A 24,362-nucleotide genomic window follows, 5' to 3' on the forward strand; every position below is an offset into this window, starting at 1 on the left:
GACCCCCCGCCAAACCTCCTCCCCCCACGTTTGTAGGCTCATCTCCCCACCACCCATATTATGCTAACCACCGTTGGCATGTGGGACTGGTACGGGCTCCACCAACCGGAGCACCACCCACTCAGGGGCTGGTAATTGTAATTGTAATTGTAACTGTGTTTTGTATCGCGCCAAATCACCGACAGGTCTCAAAGCGCTACTGACCAAGTACAGCAACAAAGATGGAATGAAAGTACGTGGGTGTCTGATCTAAATAGCCGATTGTTGAGATGGAAAAGCGTCCTTGAAGAGTAAGGTTTTCAGGGACTTCCTGAAGTGGAGGAGGTTAGGTTCTCTGCGAAGCGCCTCTGGTAACTTATTCCAGGTGGTAGGGGCCTGAACTGAAAAAGATCTGCCTCCTTTAGTTGTTAGCTTGAAGCGTGGGCAGGATAACAGAAAAGATCCGGACGATCGCAGGGCGCGCTTTGGTTCGTATAGCTTGAGCCTTTCTTTTACATAGGCTGGCGCCTGTCCGTGGACTGCTTTGTGACAGATACACATACTCTTGAATTCGACTCTCTGCGCTATAGGCAGACAGTGTAGCCTATAGAGCAGAGGGGAGGCATGAGACCTCCTCGGCAATCCAAAGATCAAGCGTGCTGCATCATTCAGGATAACCTGAAGACGATTGATGGAACTCTTTGGGAGGCCGAGGTACAGCGCGTTGCCATAGTCTATTCTAGACACTATGGTGGCTGATACGATGGTTTGCAGCATATTTCTCGAGAGCAAGGGGGCGAGTTTACGTAGTTGTCTGATCAGGTTGGTACAGGAGCCAACTACGGTGGATACTTGGTTGACCATCGAGAGTTCCTGGTCGATTTTCATGCCGAGGCTCTTAACACTGGGGCAAGGCTTTGGGGTAGGCCCTAACTCTTGTGGCCAAAACAAATCATTCCAGGGGGAAGTAGAGGTGGAAACTACAAGCACTTCCGTCTTATCTGGATTGATTTTCAGCAAATTGGACGACATCCAATTCACTGTAAATCGTAGAATGTCTTGGGCCAGGGACTGAGCCGATGGAGTATTATCGATACTCAGCAACAGCTGAGTATCGTCGGCGTAGTTAAATACTTTACAATTCATATTTGCCAGGGATTCAATCAATGGTTGTAAGTACATGTTAAATAAAAGCGGAGAGAGTGCCGATCCCTGCGGGACTCCACAGGCCAGCATGCCCACATCTGAGACCTGGTCTGCCAACTGGATCTTCTGCGTCCTTCCTGTCAAAAAAGCTGTTAACCATTTAAGGGCTTGCTCTCCTATCCCACACCTAGCCAGTCTGTCCAGGAGCAATGCATGGCCCCATCAGTCCCATTCTCTTCCCTAGGTGGAGGCGCCCCACCTTTCTTAGGTCTAGTTTTTTTAGGCACCAGGGGAAAAGCTGCCCTAGGGGCTACCCCATCTCGCCTATCCTCTTCCCACTCTTGACCATCCACCTTATCCCTTAAAGCAGCTAAAGTCTGGCCCATATCATCCACCTTCTTCATCATGGAGTCCATTGCTCCCATTTTTCGTATCATCGTCTCTATAAAACTATCAATATGTGAACGCTGCTCGTTCCACTTCACTTAGGGGCCATTGTTGTACACACCTCAATGCACTGAACCACAATAGAACAGCAACCTAAGAGCTGCACCAGGGCCCCACAGTATGCTGTGCACCAATGTTATAACCGGTTAATTAGGGCACAAAAAAACACCCCTTAAGAATCAAAAATCAACAATGGCACACACATCACAGGCCACTACGCTCTGTTCTGGGATACTGCCCAGACCCTTATCTTGTAGAAGTAGCAGCCCACTGGCCGGCCACAGCACCCACGCCCCCAGAGCCGCGCCCACCAGCTAGTCTAGAGGGTAGGGTGAATATTCTCAAACCCGTGTGGCTCCTGGCAACAATGGAAATGCAGGCCTGCCAGTACTACCCCAAGGCGAAAAATTCCTGTGTCCTCAGCGCACACAACCCTGGTCCTCAAAGCCCAAACCAGATTAGCCAGCCGATGCTCCCCGCGCAGACCCTGGAGTGGGGAGATAACAAAGAAAATTGCGGGGGGACTAACAGAGCACTCCCAGCAATGGCATAATGATGTGCCCAGGTTCCAAGAATATTGCTGGGGCTGGAGCACTGATCCACAGCTTCAGTGTCAGCAGCTGTCAAAGTTGCAACACACCATCTCCCAGGAAAAAGCACCTGTTCCCCACCAAATTGCGAGCAAAAACGAAGCGGAGCACTCCCCAGGCGCTCCGGTTGATGAAGCGATGCCCCGCTGGTATCCCCTCCACGAGGACACCTGCAGTAAAAAAAGAAAGGAAAAGGTGAAAAAGAATCGTTGGGGCCTCCGAATGAGGCCCTGACCCATCACACGACCTGCAGGCTGGGGAGCAGCGAAAAAAGAGACCGTCCGCTCTGCTCCCCAGCCTTTTAACACCCATGATCAGGCAAGCCGGTTCTGACCGGCTTGCCCGACGTTGGCCGGACGCGTGAACCGGAATCTTCCGGTCCACGCATGGACAACCAATCGCATGTGGGGCTCAGGGGAGGCAGGGGCGCCACGTCACTCTTGTGTGCCACTGGCGTAACGAAAATTGAGGGGGCCACCCTGCATGGTACGCAGAGGGGCCCCTTCCAGGCTCAATCAGGAGCTCTCCTGCCAGAGTTCAGTGCCGAGGGGGCTCCCTGGAGTTTAGGCCCCCCGCACTGCGGGGTCCTGTGTTTCGCCCCTGTTGTGTGCGGCACCCCTGCCTCCCCTGGTGCAGGGTCCGGGGCGACCGCCATACTGGCGGCGTGCCCGAGCCCGTGCCTGCCTGGCAAGAAGACAGTGAACACATATATTGAAACAGCAACAATTTGGAAACATCATCATCAGACATTGTAATCCTGTCATTATTCCAAGCTGGCAAGGTTGCTGAGAAGTGGTTATCATTGCTGTTCTGGTCAATAGTGTCACTGATGCATTAAGGGTTACGACCATGGCAGGAGAGGGTGTCCAGGAGAGCTGGTAAGCATTTTCAAATAATAGGTTGGTTTGTTGCTTCTGTTGCTGAGGGACATTTAGGCAGTTCTGCACGCTGGAAAGTCTATTGCATGTGGCATAACATGTCCACCCCACGAGACCTTCTTCCAAGAAGTCAAGGAGTAGCTGTTTCCTGGGTTTGTGCACCACAAGTATGCGTGACTGACCCAGACATCCACTCTCCCTCAGAGGTGCTTTAGGTTATGCTGAGCTCCACAAACTACTCGAACCTCACGCAAGCAGAATGGTAGTTGTGTCCGTACAGTGGCCACCCTGCACACAACAAACAAGTTGGTCTTTTAAAAATTGTGGGTTTTGGGGCTTGGACCTATACAAGTCTGCTCATGAATTCAAGGGGCTGCAGAGGTTACTTGCCTATTGCATCTGGTTGCTGCTTGGGACAAGCCCTTCATTTGTTTTTATTTGTGCTGCCTTCTGGCCTTATGCCAAAAGTAGCTCTCTCTACAGGGGGACAGGAAGAGCCCATTACCCATCTTATTTTAGGAGGACCCACTGGCATGAACGGGAACGACACAACTCAAACCGAACACGTCAGATTCCCATGCAGCCTCCTTCTCCACCCCTGGAAAATAGAGGGATTGTTTCCAACCGCAGACGAAGGCGTTTCCTGGCCTCTGTCAACAAAGCCACAACTGGAAACAATTGCACATGGGCAAGATAGCAACAGATTCAAAAGGCTTAGGACAACTGCAGTTACCCTGCTGAAGAACAGGAATCCCAATGTGTGTCTGTTCACGTCTCGCTCTATGATTTGCAATCATGGTGTATTTATGGAATGCAAAGGGGTTGCCAGGGATTACAGGCTCACTAGTGGAACACCTCAGAGCTGTCACCCGGTCAGTGTTCTTTATATGGGGAAGCAAAGGTGGGTTAGACCATGACTCGGACACCGAACATCAGTCTTACTGACCACTAAAACCAATAAGCTGAGGCCCCCAATGTCTAGAGTGAAAGAATTATTGGCCAGCCCACATATGGGAAGTGCTAGCTTGTTGGAGTGAGTGTGTAGGAGCTACACAGCAATCATGACCTTGGATATTCCATGTGTGCCAGTTTTCATGCGTGTAGAACTGTGGGTGGGTAGCTTTAGTAATACAGGGCTAACAACACTGACTGGGGGCAGATTCAAACTGGACAGACCAGTAGACAGTTTCAAATGAGTATCACCAGGATACCCCTCCCCCACACACACCCTCACCGCACGTGCGCCCATGCCACAGGATTATTCCCCTAAGTGTTGAGAATACTCACAACACGGTTTATTTAGCAATTACTTAGACCGTAACTACCTGCTGGGGCACAAGCATCAAGCACTACAGTAGCAATTGCTTCAAATATGTCATAAAACAACAAACTTGTAAAACAATTACATCTAGCAGGTCATAACAGTCACAGGTGACCTATAGCACTGCTCGAATAATATATAAGCATGGCAGCACTTGCTGGTGAAACCCTTAGGATCTGCATCTAAGCGCAAATACTGTAATAAGGTCAGAGTTACACAGAAGGGCCGTCCAATTACAGACATTATGTACGAATCAGGAGACAATAGGGGTATATAGGGGAGGAGAGGGGGAAGGAGGCATGGCAGGGTGCTTCACAGAGTACAAGAGAGTGTATTGGACGTCACATCCCCTATCTATCTTGGGACATCAGGACGCCTCCGCATAGTCTCATCCTCAGGCTCCAGGAGCTCCTAGAAGGGACAGTGCATGGGACTTCCTGGGCTATGGATGTATAGTCTCATCCTCAGACCCTAGGAGCTGCTGCAAGGTACCATGCGTGGGACTTTGAGGACTGTGGATGCATAGTCTCATCCTCAGACTCTAGGAGCTGCTGGAAGGGACCCTGCGTGGGAATTCCTGGGCTGTGGATTCATAGTCTCATCCTCAGACTCTAGGAGCTGCTGGAAGGGACTGTGCGTGGGACTACCTGGGCTTTGGATGCATAGTCTCATCCTCAGACCCCAGGAGCGGCTGGAAGGGACTTCCTGGGCTGTGGATGCATAGTCTCATCCTCAGACCCTAGGAGCTGCTGGAAGGGACCGTGCGTGGGACTACCTGGGCTGTGGATGCATAGTCTCATCCTCAGACCCCAGGAGCGGCTGGAAGGGACCGTGCGTGGGACTTCCTGGGCCATGGATGCATAGTCTCATCCTCAGACCCTAGGAGCTGCTGGAAGGGACCGTGTGAGGGACTTACTGGGCCGTGGATGCATAGTCTCATCCTCAGACCCTAGGAGCAGCTGGATGGGACCGTGCGTGGGACTTCCTGTGCCGTGGATGCATAGTCTCATCCTCAGATCCTAGGAGCTGCTGCAAGGGACTGTGCGTGGGACTTCCTGTGCCGTGGATTCATACTCTCATCCTCAGACCCATGGAGCTGCTGCAAGGGACCGTGCATGGGACTTCCTGTGCCGTGGATGCATAGTCTCATCCTCAGAACCTAGGAGCTGCTGGAAGGGACTGTGCGTGGTACTTCCTGTGCCGTGGATGCATAGTCTCATCCTCAGACCCTTGGAGCTGCTGCAAGGGACCGTGCGTGGTACTTCCTGTGCCGTGGATGCATAGTCTCATCCTCAGACCCATGGAGCTGCTGGAATGGACCGTGCGTGGGACATCCTGGGCTGTGGATGCATAGTCTCATCCTCAGAACCTAGGAGCTGCTGGAAGGGACTGTGCGTGGTACTTCCTGTGCCTTGGATGCATAGTCTCATCCTCAGACCCTTGGAGCTGCTGCAAGGGACCGTGCGTGGTACTTCCTGTGCCGTGGATGCATAGTCTCGTCCTCAGACCCTAGGAGCTGCTGGAAGGGACCGTGAGTGGGATTTCCTGGGCTATGGATGTATAGTCTCGTCCTCAGACCCATGGAGCTGCTGGAATGGACCGTGCGTGGGACGTCCTGGGCTGTGGATGCATAGTCTCATCCTCAGAACCTAGGAGCTGCTGGAAGGGACTGTGCGTGGTACTTCCTGTGCCGTGGATGCATAGTCTCATCCTCAGACCCTTGGAGCTGCTGCAAGGGACCGTGCGTGGTACTTCCTGTGCCGTGGATGCATAGTCTCGTCCTCAGACCCTAGGAGCTGCTGCAAGGTACCGTGCGTGGGACTTCCTGTGCCGTGGATGCATAGTCTCGTCCTCAGACCCTAGGAGCTGCTGGAAGGGACCGTGAGTGGGATTTCCTGGGCTATGGATGTATAGTCTCATCCTCAGACCCCAGGAGCTGCTGGAAGGTACTGTGTGTGGGACTTCGTGGACTGTGGATCCATAGTCTCATCCTCAGACCCTAGGAGCTGCTGGAAGGGACCGTGTGTGTGACTTTGTGGACTGTGGATGCATAGTCTCATCCTCAGACCCTAGGAGCTGCTGGAAGGTACTGTGTGTGGGACTTCGTGGACTGTGGATGCATAGTCTCATACTCAGACCCTATGAGCTGCTGGAAGGGACAGTGCGTGGGACTTACTGGGCCGTGGATGCATAGTCTCATCCTCAGACCGTAGGAGCTGCTGGAAGGTACTGTGTGTGGGACTTCGTGGACTGTGGATGCATAGTCTCATACTCAGACCCTATGAGCTGCTGGAAGGGACAGTGCGTGGGACTTACTGGGCCGTGGATGCATAGTCTCATCCTCAGACCCTAGGAGCTGCTGCAAGGTACCATGCGTGAGACTTCGTGGACTGTGGATGCATAGTCTCATCCTCAGACCCCAGGAGCTGCTGGAAGGGACCGTGCGTGGGACTTCGTGGACTGTGGATGCATAGTCTCATCCTCAGACCCCAGGAGCGGCTGGAAGGGACCGTGAGTGGGATTTCCTGGGCTATGGATGTATAGTCTCGTCCTCAGACCCTAGGAGCTGCTGAAAGGGACTGTGCGTGGGACTTCCTGTGCCGTGGATGCATAGTCTCATCCTCAGACCCATGGAGCTGCTGGAATGGACCGTGCGTGGGACGTCCTGGGCTGTGGATGCATAGTCTCATCCTCAGAACCTAGGAGCTGCTGGAAGGGACTGTGCGTGGTACTTCCTGTGCCGTGGATGCATAGTCTCATCCTCAGACCCTTGGAGCTGCTGCAAGGGACCGTGCGTGGTACTTCCTGTGCCGTGGATGCATAGTCTCATCCTCAGACCCTAGGAGCTGCTGCAAGGTACCGTGCGTGGGACTTCGTGGACTGTGGATGCATAGTCTCATCCTCAGACCCCAGGAGCTGCTGGAAGGTACTGTGTGTGGGACTTCGTGGACTGTGGATCCATAGTCTCATCCTCAGACCCTAGGAGCTGCTGGAAGGGACCGTGCGTGGGACTTCGTGGACTGTGAATGCATAGTCTCATCCTCAGACCCTAGGAGCTGCTGGAAGGGACCGTGTGTGTGACTTTGTGGACTGTGGATGCATAGTCTCATCCTCAGACCCTAGGAGCTGCTGGAAGGTACTGTGTGTGAGACTTACTGGGCCGTGGATGCATAGTCTCATCCTCAGACCGTAGGAGCTGCTGGAAGGTACTGTGTGTGGGACTTCGTGGACTGTGGATGCATAGTCTCATACTCAGACCCTATGAGCTGCTGGAAGGGACAGTGCGTGGGACTTACTGGGCCGTGGATGCATAGTCTCATCCTCAGACCCTAGGAGCTGCTGCAAGGTACCATGCGTGAGACTTCGTGGACTGTGGATGCATAGTCTCATCCTCAGACCCCAGGAGCTGCTGGAAGGGACCGTGCGTGGGACTTCGTGGACTGTGGATGCATAGTCTCATCCTCAGACCCCAGGAGCTGCTGGAAGGGACCGTGTGAGGGACTTACTGGGCCGTGGATGCATAGTCTCATCCTCAGACCCTAGGAGCTGCTGCAAGGTACCGTGCGTGGGACTTCGTGGACTGTGGATGCATAGTCTCATCCTCAAACCCCAGGAGCTGCTGGAAGGTACTGTGTGTGGGACTTCGTGGACTGTGGATCCATAGTCTCATCCTCAGACCCTAGGAGCTGCTGGAAGGGACCGTGCGTGGGACTTCGTGGACTGTGAATGCATAGTCTCATCCTCAGACCCTAGGAGCTGCTGGAAGGGACCGTGTGTGTGACTTTGTGGACTGTGGATGCATAGTCTCATCCTCAGACCCTAGGAGCTGCTGCAAGGTACCATGCGTGGGACACTGTGGATGCATAGTCTCATCCTCAGACCCTAGGAGCTGCTGCAAGGTACCATGCGTGGGACTTCGTGGACTGTGGATGCATGGTCTCATCCTCAGACCCCAGCAGCTGCTGGAAGGGGTTGTGTGGGGTTCTCTGACTTTGGGTACATGATATAATACTCAGACGCAGGAGCTACTGGAGAAGGGGCCTTCAGCGTTTGCTGTAATAAGAGCTACATATGTTCAATGAAAATTCTAATATTATTGGAGATGTAAAAGTGATCAGGCATGATTACGTTAGTGGCCACCATATAAAAGATTACCAGCAATGATCATCTCAGTTCATCAGGCATGGTTGCAAGTAGTAATATAAAATGCTTTGTCAATGTGGAATGCCTCTAAGTGGGAAATACTCAGTCACCACATCTGCAATGCAAGTAGCACTGAGTTAATAGTATTAATAAGTCTCCCCAAGAATATTTGATTTTTATCACTCAAATATGAGCTTTGAATATATTTTGGCATTCCAACCATTTTTCTCCAAACATCAGATGATGAGTTCTGAACATACATACATTTTCATCTCAAGTACACTCTTTTCAGTTTAGGTATACATGTTTTAACCCAACCAAGCAAATGTGTTTGACAGAACTGCACAGATAGTTGTAGAGCTACGAGTAGGTTATGAGCTACGCGTTGGAGAAGCCTGTACTATAAGGAACGATGCGAGGGATCCTGGGTAGTGGGTTAATTGTCTCACCCTCAGACCTGCTGGATGGAACCGCCCGGGAGGCCTCAGACTGTGGTCCTGCTGTCTCATCCTCAGACCCCAGACCTGGGGAAAGGGGCTCTGATTGAACCTCATTAGACCCCATGGCTGGTGATCATGAGAGGAAGGTGGGCCACCCTACACATTGCTTCATGAGTGCAACGTGACGTGCCCTTTTTCTCTCACCACAGTTGCTAAATCCCGGTGCTTATGGGCTTAGGTAAGAGCTGTTATTCACTGGAAACCACAAGATCTGACTGGCGCAGAATTTCCATCATTGCAGTATTTGCCTGAAACCACCCATCGGGTCACCCCTTTGTGCTCATCTGCATTGACGCTCCCTTTGCAAACAGGTCAAAAGCTAATTTCACTTCCTGCACCCTGTTGCTGTTCCTCGGATTTGGACCTCAGAGAAGTAAGTGGCAGTGTACAGGGCTGTCGCAGACCGTCAGAGTCCCATTTAGAGTCGTGAGAAGGTTCTTCATAATGACGATGTGCTTGCACTTTGTGAACATTTCATTTTGGGAGGCACCCTGGGCTTACCTGGAAAAAGTGATCCAATTGTCCCCACGCTTTTATAAGAACTGCACCATCTTCTCCATTGTGTAACACTGCCTCTGTCAAGGTTCAGGTCAAGCCCAGATGCTCCCAGATCCGGTGCTGACCGATGCCAGGGGCTGCCTGTGGGTTCTTCATCACAGCCTGGCTGCTTCTCTCTAGGCAGAACTCCTATTGTCAAGCCCCCCCCCCCCCCCCCCCACGCCTCCCTCCCGTGCAAACTCCCATCCTGTGCTGCTTCTACAAACTAGAACAGCGCAGGCGGCGCACCTTGAAAGGAACAGCTCAGCCGCATGCACGCACGTTTCATATGATGTATTTTGCATCACCAGAGGGTTTAAGAGTCTCCCAGCGGCGCGCCCGAGTCACAATCATTTTTTGTGTAGCTAAATAATACTTTGAGGCAGAACAAGCTAAGTAATACTTTGAGGCAGAACAAAGCAATTTACCTTTAGAAATTACACATAAATATGTTTTTAATTTCTATGAAGCAAAATGCACTTGCATTGGTGGAAAATCCACAAATATGGGTGATTGTTCAACGTCATAAATCTAGGGTCAGTTCCAGGACAGGGGGGACATTTGAAGGGTGCTACCTACTCTACTGTAGCAGGGGAACCACTGCAAAGGGGCTCCTCTCCGAGTGTTCAAGTAAAATGATGCCGTAATACTACACGTGGACATTCAGGCTGTTTTTTCTGGGTACAACATAAATACATTATTCGGTTCGCGCGATAATAAAGTAATACCGCGTGCTTTCCCACCTCCAAAATACAAAAGTCGTAGTATTATTTTTTATCTCCACATAAGCTTTGTGGTTTTACATAAAAATATACCTGCTTGAAAACCTCTGGGTCTGTGTGTTAGTTGTATTCAAATTGTATTCCCAATTTGGACGCAAAGTACAGTTTCTACGTAATTGGGTTTGCCAGCCCGATTAGATTTAGCAAAATATGATTTTTCAGCACACTAACGGACCGCATAAAGTTACCATATTATTCCTCAGTCACAGGAAATATATTTGCCCCTGCAAAAGCTGCTTTTCCAGGGGCAAATATTTTTCTTTTGGTGGAAAAAAAGTTCATCGTTCAAACGCGTGTGAAAACTCCTGAGAGTCTATGGCTGTTGCAGATTTCTTACAGAACTCCGGGGAACCTGTAGCAGGTGCAGATTTCTTACAGTACTCCTAGGATCCTGTGCTCTTGCAGATTTCTTTGAGTACTCCAGGAATCCTCTGGCTCTTGCTGGTTTCCGAGAGTACTCCATGGATCCTGTGGCTCTTAACAGGTTTCCGAGAGTACTCCAGGAATCCCGTGGCTCTTGCTGTTTTCCGAGAGTACTGCATGGATAATGTGGCTCTTGCAGATTTTTTAGAGTATTTCTGGGATCCTGTGGCTCTTGCCGATTTCTGAGAATACCCCTGGGATCATGTGGCTGTTGCAGATTTCTTAGAGTACTCCCAGGATTCTATGGCCGTGGCAGATTTTTTAGAATACTCCTTAGATTCTATGCCGTTGCAGATTTCTTAGAATACTCCTTAGATTTTATGGCAGTTGCAGATTTCTTAGAGTAGTGCTGGGATTCCATGTAAATCCCGCAAGAGTTGAACATTTTCTTCAAACGAAATCAGATAGAATTACAGCCTTTTTGAGGCCTGCCATTAGAAACTGTGCAGGTCTCAAAAATCCAAGTGCAGGGTGGGATGTGAGGAGTGGTGGCTTATATATCTGTCACAGACGTTTATTTGAATTTCCTTTAGCGAACTCCTTAGTAAGCTAGTTTGTACCTATTGGTGCAGAGTTCTCTCTTTGGGAATCATTTTGTGCCACAGATGGTGTGATTGGCAGCTGGCGCTCAGTTTTGTTTCATAGTTCTATTTCTGATCCTAGATGAGCCGACGAGTCCCAGCATCGACCTGAAAGCCCGGCACATCGCAGCCTCATCCGTTGTGTCAAGTGCCATGAATTCCGCTCCAGTCATCATGACCAGCCCAACATCTCCAACCTTCACCTTCTCCATCAACCGGCATTACTCCCAGGACTGCAGTAAGTGTGATCCATTGTAGGACACGCAAGACACAGCAGTGCCGTACTAAGCGCGCCAAATGCACCAGTGTAATGGTCATTGTCAGTCATTCCATACTCTGCCTTTCCACAGCCAATCCTGCCAGCCCAGGCCTACCATGCCCAGTCATGTCCCATGCCATGCTACGACCATTTGAATGACCTGTAGTCTTCTCATGTCACCTCCTGCAGGTTTGGCCTCACTCCATCACCATCCCTTTCTCACCTATCATTCTCAATACTCACTAGCCCATGACCTGTTCTCAAAAATCTAACCGTCCCATATCTCCAATGCTGCCACGGTCTGCCCTGCCACATACTGCTCCACAGCCTCGCTAGTTTCTGTCATTCAGACTTTTTATGATGGAACCCACCAGCACTTCAATGCCCATTGGTACTACACTCTAGCCTCCCATACTGGCATCATTCATTCTTGCTATGCTATCCAACTGCACTATCATTGAGATCGTACAGTCCTTCCTCCTGCAGTCATGCCATGCCCAGTTCTCCAGCTCTGTACCCCTAGTCCTACCTCAACCATTCCTTCCACACCCATCCCAAAACAACCAACTTTGACATCCCAATTTCCACTGCTCCTCGCAACCTGCATACACCCCACCACAACCAGCACCACTGCACCCCCACTCATGGCAGCCTTGTCTATTTTCACCATCTCCAACCCAATATCATTTTGCATCACTCCTACAAACAGCCTAAAAAGCAAGCTAGGTCTTTGAACCCGTCAGCATGGGTCATCCGGTACAAGGTCTCCTGCTGTATTCAATTATATATTTCCCAGTATTCACGACCCATCTTTGTGTTCCAGGCAGTATCCGGGCGAGTCGCCGATCCTCATACCTCCTAGCTATCACAACAGAGCGCTCCAAATCCTGTGATGATGGACTTAACACTTTCCGAGAAGATGGAAAACTTCTAAGGTAAGGCAGGCATCCTCAAGGTGCTTCCGTATATATATGTAGCGTCTAATAGTAGGCGATCAAGTGTTAAACAAAAATGATCTGTACTCCGGGTTCTACAGCCAAGCTATGAGAGCTATACAGAAGTGTTGGTCCTCTGGGCTCTGTAGAAGAGGAAGTGTCTGTGAGATATATAAAGAGGTCTGTGTGGGTCATGGTCCTATAGCAGGGGCTGCAAGAGCCATACAGAGACTGACTGTGCTCTGGGTGCTATAGTTGTGAGAGATATGCAATAGCAGTCTGCTCTCAGGATCCTCCTGAAGGGGCTGTGGGAGATCTACAGAAGTGTTTCTGTCTCTCCTCAGAGTTTAATGGCGAGAACTCTGACGAGGAACCATTTTTGTGTCTTGGTATGTATGCCCATGGGTGTACTGGGTGGGGTGAAAGGGTCCATCTGATAGCTCAAGCTTTAAGACATGTCCGGGGTAGTTTTCATCTCTCCTTACTAATGAAAAGCCTTTGGGGATCTCTCACATTTAATGTTTTAAACTGTATGTTAAGTTGTTTGTATGTTGTAGCTCTAATATGCCCCTGAATGATGTTTCTTGCCAGGCGGTTGCCGAACCGAGTACCAAGCTTAAGAATGCTGCGGAGCTTCTTCACAGACGGGGTAGGTAGTCACCATGTTCCCAATCTGTCTGCCTGCCTCTGTCAGTGGTGGTCTTTGTCCTTCTCCTTCACTATGCATGTCTCTCATGATCGCCCTGTGTAAGTCTGTATGTGTCTTGTCCCATTCTCTGTCCATCAATCTTTGTCTCAAAGTCTCATGGCATCTCACACTTGAGTTCATCCTAAGAAACAACAGTTGCAATGTAGTGCCCTATCTTAACTACAAGAATGGCTGGAAGAATCATTTGATGTACTTTACTCCAGCTATCCCGAGACCAACGTGGGTTTGAGTGATAGTGTGTAACACAACATCCTGTTTGTATCCGGTCATGACATGAGACTCAATGTGATTCCCTCTAGCAGGTTTCTAGTTTGGGAGGACATAAGCATTTGTGTGTAGCACAACACCCAGTTGAATCTCTGGTTTGTGACAGAGCTTGAGGTTGTACACTTTTTGTGTCTTTGTGAAACAGCTTACCTATGTGCCATGATTCTGTGCTTCTACAATCCTATGTAGCAAGAGGTGCATGATGATACGCAGGGTGTGGTTGTGTGTTGACTCGTGAATACAAATTCTGCTCAGTGATGTTCTGGTTCCTATGTATTTTCACAACACTTGACCTATATGTATATGCTGGGGTTACAAATGTATGGAGTTGATTCTATGTGTGTGTGACCTTGCAAGCCTATGTGTGTTTTCATGTGTCAGTGCTGTATGTATGGGAAATACATCACTGCACAGCACAGCACAGCAATGCACAGAGATTTGAATTCCACCCGTCTGGCCACTGGCAACCCGTGTAGTCGGCGGATTGCAGCAGTGGTAGAACAAGTCCTCGGGATGCCAAGAAGGGTTCTGGCCGCCGCGTTCTGGTCTCTCTGCAATCTAAGAATCTCTGACTTATTAGCCCCCAAGTATAGCGAGTTGGCGTAATCCAATCTCTACAAGATGGCAGCCTGGATAATGACCTGCGAGTAGACGGGTCAAAGTATCCTAACAATGGTTTAAGCCCACACAGAATACTCATACAGGTTCTTGGTGAGGGCCTGGAAGCTGAGAGCGGAATCCACCCAAACACCCAGATTCTTTACTAACTGTTTAGGGATGGGGACATGGCCCACAGTGGTAGGCCACCACTGTTCACTTCACAGCTCACCATCCCGCCCAACCAACAAGATTTTAGTCTTACTAGCGTTGAGCTGCAAGCAGTTAGCAGACATCCACTCAGAGATGGCCCAAAAATGATTCAGAAACATACTGGCGTCCTGAGCTGAATTGCCAGACAGTGCCACAACCAACTGAGTATCGTCGCCGTACGATATCAGTGTCAGGCCTCTGCTCCTAGCCACCGCTGCTAAAGGTTGAACATACAAATTAAACAGCGTAGGGCTGAACACTGATCCCTGTGGCACCCCTTGTTGAATGGTATGGGTCCGAGAGGAAAAAGGGGGAGCCGACACCTGAAAGGTCCTCTCAGAGAGGAAGGAGGCAAACAAGTCAAGGGCTGACCCCAAGATCCCCACCTCTTCCAGCCGTTGCAACAGAATCTGGTGGGAGACTGTATCGAACGAGGCTCTGAGGTCTAATAGAATCAGTGCCGACGTTCGTCCCTCATCCAATGTAGCCCTCAGATGTTCTGTCACTGCCAGGAGGGCTGATTCTGTGCTGTGGCCAGGGCGAAAACCATTCTGGGAGATGTCCAGGATGTTGTTATCTTCCAAGTTGCCTGTCAGAATGGAATTGACATGGGACTCAGTAATCTTAGATATCCATGGCAGGAGAGATATGGGATGAAAGTTCTCCAGTATGGTTGTATCCAAAGAAGGCTTTTTTAACAAGGGGGTCACCCTGGCTTGTTTCCATGTCCACGGAACGACTGCTCTGGACAGGGACAGATTAATCACCTGACACACAGGAGCCAAAAGCAAGGATAAGGAGTTCATAAAATGTTCTGGTTTAAGGGGGTCAGCAGGGGGACCTGATTTCACCTTGCTGCATAGCACACAAAGCTCGTCCGAGATGGAAGGAAAGGACGCAAGAGTGTAGGTGGTGCAGGGGCTGAGCGCTAAGCCCAGAACTGGGGAAACTGGCGAGAAAGAGTTGTAGAGTTATAAATATTCTCCACCTTTTCCACAAAAAAGGAGGCAAGAGCCACACATTGCTCATCTGATGTAATGCGAGGTGCAGGGGATAACCCTCCCCGTTAAAGATCTTTAAGTATTCCAAAGATACATTTAGCAGGGTTTTTACTGCCCTTGATCTCGGCTGTATAATAGGCTGCCTGCTCTGACTGGATGACCCTGCGGTAAGCTTTGGTGGCTACCTGATAGTGCCCTTTGGAAATAGAGGTGTTATCAACAACAATATCTCAATCGGATTCAGTAAGAGGGGCGAGTATATATATATATATATATATATATATATATATATATATGCACAAAACATTACGAGGACACAGAAAAAGGAAGAGAGACTTTGGATTTCAGTTTTTAGAAAGTGCACGTAGCATCATATATTTAAGAACACATTTCATACAGGACAGTTAAAGCAGCACTGTAGGCATAAAATGCGGTGGCAACCCACGGGGGCTTTGTGCACTAAGTGTTAGTGAAGCAAAGAGTGACGGCGCGAGTGACAAGTGGGTGAATACAGCGAAGGACGCAAGGTGACAATGTGACAAAAATGCAATATATACAAAGGCAATGGTTCGTCCTCAATCAATGAGTGATGATTATTTGTTTTGAGAACCAAGTTTGATGGTGCGCCATAAGTCGCGCTGTAAAAGGGTCGACGGCTTTTCAATCCTATTTATTCAGGATCTTCATCAGGACCGGTTTGCCAGTTTGGTGAGTGAGCAGCCGGAGGTGGCGGGGGGGGGGAAATCCAATGCTGTGGGTACGTTCTTCACAGGTCCACAAGGAATTTGAAAACGGCTCGACGAAGTCCGATGTAGGGGTCCAAGTAAGAGGGAAGCATGGGCACAGAAACGGAGCCCTGATCTAGCCCGGGGAAACGTCTTCACCGTAATGGAGGTCAGGGGGCAGGGTCTGGAGAAGTAGATACTACTGCCTGTAGTCAATAGTGGGTTCCTCGTGTTGGCAGTCGAAGGAATCCGCATCGGTCAACAGTTGCCCGACGCGAATTCCTTCGAATGCCCTGCTAGCGAACCGCTTCTCGGCCCCCGGACTTAGTCGGCGGACCGCTCCCAACATGAGGAACCCACTATTGACTACAGCCAGTAGTATCTACTTCTCCAGACCCTGCCCCCTGACCTCCATTACGGTGAAGACATTTCCCCGGGCCAGATCGGGACTCCGTTTCTGTGCCCACGCTTCCCTCTTACTTGGACCCCTACATCGGACTCCGTTGAGCCGTTTTCAAATTCCTTGTGCACCCGTGAAGACCGTACCCGCGAGTGTGTGTGCCTGCTATGTTCGTTCACCCTGCCTGTGTGCCTTGATGTACTTGGACCCTCATTTTGAGTCTGAAGATAATTCTGAAAATCCTCAGAATCAGAATTTCCACTAGAATGTACTACTTTGGCTCCACTCGATGTTCTTCTTTGCTACTGTCAGTCGTGTGTGGCAGCGCTACTGTTTGATACTATAGTCGGAAGGGGGCGATGTTCTTTTTTTTATTTAGAGTTATATATAGCACAAACTCGACCCAAAGGTATCAGAGCACTTTACATGAGTACCAGTTGCGTTACAGACGGACACACTCACATTCATTTTGTTTGCCTTCCATCATCTTGTAAGTTAATATACAAGGTGCTCTAAACACAGGCATGTACATGTTGTCGACTGACTGTAAATGACACTACAACAGCTGCTGTGCTCGTTGAGAGGGCAAATGGTGTCCTATGCACCACAAACACATGGAACGGTAGGGAGGGTCATTGTCACCCTTAGAGCAGGGACGTGTTGCTGCCAATGCAGGTAAGTGCTTGGGTAAAAGCAACACCAGCATTTTGTCAAGGAATAGTCACTGACTGTTGTCTATGTAGATCACTGCTCGGTCAGTGGTAAAAAGTGCATTAATGTATGCAAAAACGCCTGAGCGGTATTTTCCAGATGTTTTCTGCATTGTTCAGTCACACCCTGTTAGTGATGTCTGAAGGCCTCACACCCTGATTGCGGTAACATCATTCCCAAATCAGGGATTTTTTTTCCCTCCAAATTACAGAGGGCCATTTAAACAATTGTTCCCATATTAGTCAACCATAGGCCGTTTCTGACTGTCCGGCCTGTAGTTTAACAGTGTTGTGAAGCTGTCCATGTGGCACCCGAGTACTCTATAAAACAGCTCCACATAACTGTGCCTTCCAATGTTCTGATGTGTAAGCTCATTCACTGGGCGCTCCTCTGTTTATTTGACATAGTCTGTGGATTGGCTACCTTGTATGTGCTTTGCACCTCTGCAGGGTTCCTGCACTTATTTCTCCTTCTCTCTTGCAGTCCTTGGACAGCCTTTTGGCATCAGAAGACACGAGGTCGAAGAGACATTCAACATCAGAGCTTTCTGATATCACATTCAGTGAAGTGCGGCGAGAGGGGTGGATGTCCTACAAACAGATCCTTACCAAGAAGGGCAAGGTAAGCCTTGGAGAAACTTAAAGGGAACTCTAGCTCGGGGTCATCACTGATGTGGAGTCAGGTAGATGTCACACAGCCAGGGTTGCTTGTGAAAGGTTACATAGAGTGAAAGAATGTATTGGGTGTGATATATGTTGCAGAGAGAGACAGTCATGGTTGTGTTAAATGTGGCAGAGACCTACATTGTTATTATATAACCGGACCTGCCAAATAACAAGGCGATCCCATGTGACACACGGGTTCCCAGCTCATCACATAGTTACTTGGTGAAAAGCCACTATCACATGTTGAACAGTAAGGTGTGCTGGAAATCCTTGCACAGAGTAGGGTTCCAGTTGGTGTGGGAAGGTGCTTCATTGCTGGAATCCATTTGGGCGAAGGCTCTAGACAACTGTATGCTGTGAGATAGGATACATAGGGGTGCTCAGGCAATAAGTAGTCCAAAGCCTCCCCCGTTCTCCATTGTCCCAACCCCTTCCATTGCTTCTATGTGAGAAATCATTCTAAGGTCTGTGACTCAATGACCGATGCAAAAAGAACAATTGATGGACAGAATGCAGAACAATGTCATACACCGCCAAGGGTTATAAATCTTGAAAGGCTTGGTGTTTGTGTGGCACACATCCCAGGCTCTGGGTGTGTGTAGCATTTATTGAGTTGGGCTCTATTTCAGATAGACACACGCTGGTGTGATGCCTGTTGAGGTGACCTGCTTGTGTGTGATATATTTTTCCGAAACCTGCAAGAGCGGTATCTGTGAAAGAATGTTTTATGTTTGTGTGACATACATCACAAGAGTAGATGTGGGGAGGATACTCTTCACAGGGATATGAACGTGTGTGATATATGTCATAAACAACTTGTGCAGCTTTTGTGTGTTGCAGAGGCCTTCCTGGGTGGTAGTGTGTGCACATATGAATTGTATTGTACTTTAATTGCATTTTTGCAGTGCTTCAAAATCCCCAGCTGCCATCCGAAGCGCATTATCAGAGGGGTATATATGTTACACCGTACAACAGTGCACAATGAATATTTGGAACGCTTTTTAGTGGCGTGCAAGAGTAACCAGAGCAATGCTCTCATCTTGTCTTGGTTCGCAGTGCTTAACAGTGAGAGTACACACAGTTTACACGCACCAGTAGAATCTGTACTGCCTCAGAGTGCTCAGTCTTGAAGCTGGTGAGTGACCAGGGCAGGGGAGATGTAGGTATGGATTGTATTAAAGTCATCCAAGGTCAGTGGTCTCGGCACCGGGTGCATGTCCTCATTCGTATTGAGTGGCTTGGCTGAGGTGGGTTCAGGTTGATGGTAACTATCTGAAAGTATATGTGTCCTGTGGATTTTAATTTTTTTAATAATATTATTGGTTTGATAGTCCTAGAGGTCCATACCGGAGTTAATGAAGTGAGTTGTGGTCTGTTCTGGCTACACACAGACGGTTACCTGCATAATTGGCAGGGGTTTATAGGGTGAACCTAGGATTGGCTTTAGCCCTCTCCACAGAGATTCTAGATATGAGGCAAGTTAACATATGGGAACCTCTGATATCACTATGGCAGGAAGCTACTCCGGGTTTCAGGGCTGGATGGACATCTTAAATATTGTATGGGCAAAATATGATTGGTTTATTATGACACCAGCAAACGTTAACTAAAATGTGATCAGTTAATGTGCTTTTATGTTTTGTGTATATGGCAATATTGTGATGGTTTTTATTAACTTAAAACAATAAAGATTGATTTGATGTGATTTGATTTGATGTGACCAGTTAAGCATTGCAAAGGATCTGCTTCCCTGCAGCACTTTCTGTAGTGCTTTTAATAACATTCAATCAGTTTTAACAAAACAAATTTTTACGTCCAAATATGGAAATTAATTCAGCAGAAGATGAATTACGTGGCAACTTTGGTAAAGCCATAAATATGCAGCAAATGCCCTGGTCGGAGAATCACATGAATTCATGTTCCTTACCTATGCACGCCGAGCGATGTGTTATTGTCCTTAAATTGCAGGCCCTGGGTCAGGCCTGAAAGGGTTTGCTAGCTCGCAGGATCTTGAGTTGGTATGGTGACATGAGTCATTATGCTGCAGAGCAGCAACTGGAAGACTGTTGAGGGGCAAAGGGTTGACCACCCCTGTTAAACTGTAAATACGTCCAGGTATGGCGTATGTGCCGTGCCTCAAGGATTGTAATGTGGCACCTGAAATTGACAGCTCTCTTATCAGTAGATTCTTCAAATGACGTTTGTGGGCTACCAGAGCCGGCCTTTGCTAGGATAGCGCCCTGGCATGACATCTGTCCCCCTCACTGCAGCTGTTGAATAAAACGAGGCAGCAGGGGGTACCTTTTGTATTCACGGGTCAGTTTCTGACTGATAGCCTCACAGCAGAGACTGGCCTCTGGGCAGAAACATTTACGCAACTCCCCTGAATCACTCAGCTCAGGTCTGCCTCACTACTGCCTAGCTGTTTGTTGGCGGTGTGTTGGTTGGTGTGGCAAGGCAAAGGGCTGATAAGGTGTTAAGAAAGCACCTGCAGACCATTAACAAATGATGAATGCTCTTTAGACTGAATCACTGGAACTGAGTGAGATGAATGTTGCTGTTTGCACGACCTTGATGCAAACGGCTTTGTGCTCCTCCCTGAAGTTTGGGCCCCACTCGCCCATGTCAAAAGCCGGGCCTGTGGGCTACAGTACAGCTTAGGCCTCGTTAAATATATAAAGTTACCATCCCGTCTCTTTCGAAGCTCCTCTTGCCTCCGGTTCCGATCTACTGTAACTTATACTCTGCCGCCACCTAGTGGTCATACGAAATTACTGCCCCCATTTCCTGCACTTATTGAAAAGCCGCGTTATGGCTGTCATTTGATTTATGCTGATTTAAGGTTGGAATGACTGAAGCGCATTTTCTAGACCGCCAACCCAGCAGTCAGCCGAAATGATACTCACTTTCCTCGCACCTATTGAAATTTAAATAATTTACTTGAGAAACCTTAAGGCGCGTCACCTTTAGTCAATTCAGGTTACCTTCTGATTCTTAACGAATTAATGTTTCCCCTCTTACATTCTTTTCGCCGCCTCGCCCTCCTAGTAAGTGATCCTTTCATGCTCCCTTCTTTCGCATGTGATTTATTAGCTGTCTGGGGTCTCTCTTCCCCCTTCTCATCCAATTTGAAGATACTTTCAGAGCCCTCTCTTCCTTTCCATTCCATACTTCCTCTCTCCACTCACCCCTAATCCCACAATGCAGTTTGTTACTTAATATTCGTTCCACAGGGAAAAATTAAGACATCCACATAGATCGCAACATTCATTTTCTGGCACTGATGGAAGCTTGGTACAATAACCCCTCTGCGGTGCCCCTAAATATATAGAATTATAAGTGGATAACTGTGTATCTGAAAGAGACATGTTAGTGATAGATTCCTCACCTTAGAATTTCCCCAGGCGTCAGACTGGATCCGGAATTTTTTTCGTCAGTAGTACCCCTGCGCTTGGGAAGGTAGCGGTGTGCGGCTCCGCATCCGTCACTGGCGTCGTAGGTGCTTAGATGATGTCATGGAGACTACTTAGGCGCCTCCCATGCGTGCTAACATCAATTCTTTCTTTTTCCGCGCCAGCAAGCGCTGATCCGGTTAGGGCACGTACCCTAAGCACTTTTTGACTAAACTTTTGAGACTTTTTGTCTTCCATTTTTGAGTCTTTGACTCCGGGTGCCACGTAGGGATGCCTGGGTTTAAATCCTGCGGGGCCTGTCGCCGTACAATGTCGGTGGCCGACCCCCATGGCGTCTGTCTCTACTGTCTGGAGTGCGACCATGACTCCCGGTCATGTTCCGACTGTCTGGCCATGGCTCCGAAGGCCTTACGGGAGCGGTCCCATAAGCTGCTGGAGGCCCGGCAGTTGTCTCCGCGCCGTTAGAGGTCTAGGGGTCGATTGAGGGACCGACCGCGGAGCCATTATGCACGCTTCTCGAGATCGAAATCTTCACACTCGGAATCAGGTAAGAGACGTAGAATCGTTTACGCTCTCCAATGTCCCCCTGTTGGTCTCCGGATGCAGACGAGGGGGCCGTGGATACCACACCCGCGGCCCCTTTGGAGCCTGTGAGGCCTGCGGCCCACCCACGTTATCCGGGTCCGTCGGCGACTCCTGCCCAGGTGCAAGATTTTCTTGCTGCCATTGACCACCTTTCCAGGCCTCGGGGTCCCGCCGTCGTGCCTTCGGGGCCCGCAGTCTTATCTGAGGGCCCTCCCTTGCTGCCAGCTCCGCTGCTAGTGCCTCCAGGGCCGCAAGGTCCTCCTCCGCGGCTCAGTTCCCGGCACCGCAGTGGGTTCCGTTCGTTCCCCCACCGCCCTTTCCCGGGTTCCCAGACAATTGTGCTCCTGGTTGGGACCCTAATTGCGACACGGAGCCGGACCGTTGCTGACCGGCGCCGGGAACGGCGCCGGTCGACCAATTATATTCCCATGTCCATCCCCCACTGGCGTCGGTGGAAGTGGACGACTGGGAGGGGTCTGAGAACCATCTCGCACGGCAGTGCGGGTCGGAACTGACGTATTGATGGGCACCTGGTCTAGACCAGCCACAGGGATTCCCGTGGATAAAAACGTAGCCAGGCATCATCGCCTGGCCCCGGGTGACCCTGCTTTTTTGACAACCCACCCAACTCCAGAGAGCCTGGTCATCCAGGCCTCCACTTCCCAAAGCGCATTCCCTACCGCTCCACCGGATAAGGAATAAAGAAGCTGAAACAGTTCGGCAAGAAACTGTTTTCCTCTGCCAGCTTAGGGCTGCAGTCGGTGAACACCGCATGCCTCTTGGGTCGCTACTCCCACGCTGTGTGGGACACGGTTGCGCAGGTGCTGCCTCAGTGTCCGGAGGAGGTTCGGACAGTGTTTTCCCAAGCTGTTGCTGAGGGGAAAGATGCAGCAAAGTTCGCCATCCGGTGTGGAATGGACATCGCAGACTCATTGATTTCCACAACAGTGGCCCTCCATCACCACGCCTGGTTGCGGTCCACTGGGTTTTCAGGGGATGTTCAAAGTTCTCTTATGGATATGCCCTTTGATGGTACTCACCTGTACACCGATCCCAACACCACCCTCAGAGGAACCCTCATCTACAGACCTCCCGGACCCCGACCACAGTTCAGCGACACCATTGCCGACTTTGTCAGCACGCACGCCCTCGCCTCCACGGACTACATTCTCCTAGGAGACCTGAACTTTCATCTTGAGAACAACAACGACACCAACTCCACCGCCCTGCTTGACAACCTAGCCAACCTTGGACTCAATAGCTCGTGACAACACCCACCCACACCCCGGCCACGCGCTCGACACCATCATCACCGCAAGTCGCCATGTCTCCCTTAATCGCACAACCGAAACCCACTGGACTGACCACCACTGCATCCACTTCACCTTCAGGAAGCCCACCACGCACCACCGCACCCAACTGCTGCCTCGACGATGCTGGAGCAAAGTCCCCGAGGACCAGCTCACCACCACCCTCGCCCGGAACCCACCCGCCGACTCCACCGACCCTGACACAGCCGCCCGCAACCTCAGACAATGGATTGACGACTGCGCCAGCACCCTCGCCCCGCTCAAGACACCCTCCAACAGCCACACCAGCAAGAAAGCCACCTGGTTCACCGAAGACCTCCATGCCTCCAAAAGAATATGCCGAAAACTGGAGAAGAACTGGCTCCACGAACGATCACCGGACAGCTACACAGCTCACAAGAACGCCACCCGCAGCCATCACCTACTCATCAGAGCGGCCAAGAGGGCCTCATTCAAGGACCACCTTGACAACAACGCACACAATAGTAAGGCGCTCTTCAACATCGCAAAGGAACTCTCCAACCCCAGCGCCAACGACATCCCGCCTTTGCAAGACCTATGCGACTCACTGGCTATCTTCTTCCACCGCAAGATCACCGACATTCACGATAGCTTCAATGCCACGACCGCACCGATGACTACCGCCCCCACCACCACCACACGCACCAACCATCTACTCTCCTGGACAAGCGTCAACAACAAGGACACCAGCGAGATCATGAAGACCATCCACTCTGGCTCCCTGCTAGACCCATGCCCCCACTACATCTTCAACAAAGCCAGCACATCCATTGCACCCCATTCCAGCAAGGCCATCAACATCTCCTTCAAGACGGCAACCTTTTCGGAAAGGTGGAAACACGCCGAGATCAACGCCTTACTCAAGAAACCAAAGGCGGACCCCAAGGACCTCAAGAACTTCCGGCCCATCTCCCTGCTCCCATTTCCGGCTAAGGTCAACAAACAGCTGACCCGCTACCTCGAAGACAACAACATCCTGGACCCATCCCAGTCCAGTTTCCGCAGCAACCACAGCACCTAAACCGCCCTCATCGCCGCCACAGATGACATCAGGACCCTGCTAGACAACGGAAAAACAGCAGCCCTCATCCTCCTGGACCTGTCAGCCGCCTTCGACACGGTCTGCCACCGCACCCTGCGCACATGCCTACACGATGCCGGAATTCGAGGGAAGGCCCTGGACTGGACCACATCCTTCCTCTCCGGCAGAACTCAGAGCGTCCG

At 50.1% G+C, this 24,362-nt stretch overlaps 1 protein-coding gene across 5 annotated transcripts in view; it reads left to right on the forward strand.

The window, feature by feature from the left end:
* Positions 1–24,362, forward strand: part of ARHGAP23 (Rho GTPase activating protein 23) — a 606,970-nt gene that overhangs the window by 526,065 nt on the left and 56,543 nt on the right. For all 5 annotated transcript variants that reach the window (XM_078645608.1, XM_078645607.1, XM_078645609.1 and 2 more), the window contains 4 exons: positions 11,410–11,565; positions 12,410–12,521; positions 13,113–13,170; positions 17,628–17,765. In XM_078645608.1, the coding sequence (XP_078501734.1) occupies positions 11,410–11,565; positions 12,410–12,521; positions 13,113–13,170; positions 17,628–17,765 (464 nt within the window). The remainder of the gene's footprint in view (positions 1–11,409; positions 11,566–12,409; positions 12,522–13,112; positions 13,171–17,627; positions 17,766–24,362) is intronic.

Source organism: Lissotriton helveticus, chromosome 5_1 (assembly GCF_964261635.1).
Source record: "Lissotriton helveticus chromosome 5_1, aLisHel1.1, whole genome shotgun sequence".
Lineage (NCBI taxonomy): Eukaryota > Metazoa > Chordata > Amphibia > Caudata > Salamandridae > Lissotriton > Lissotriton helveticus.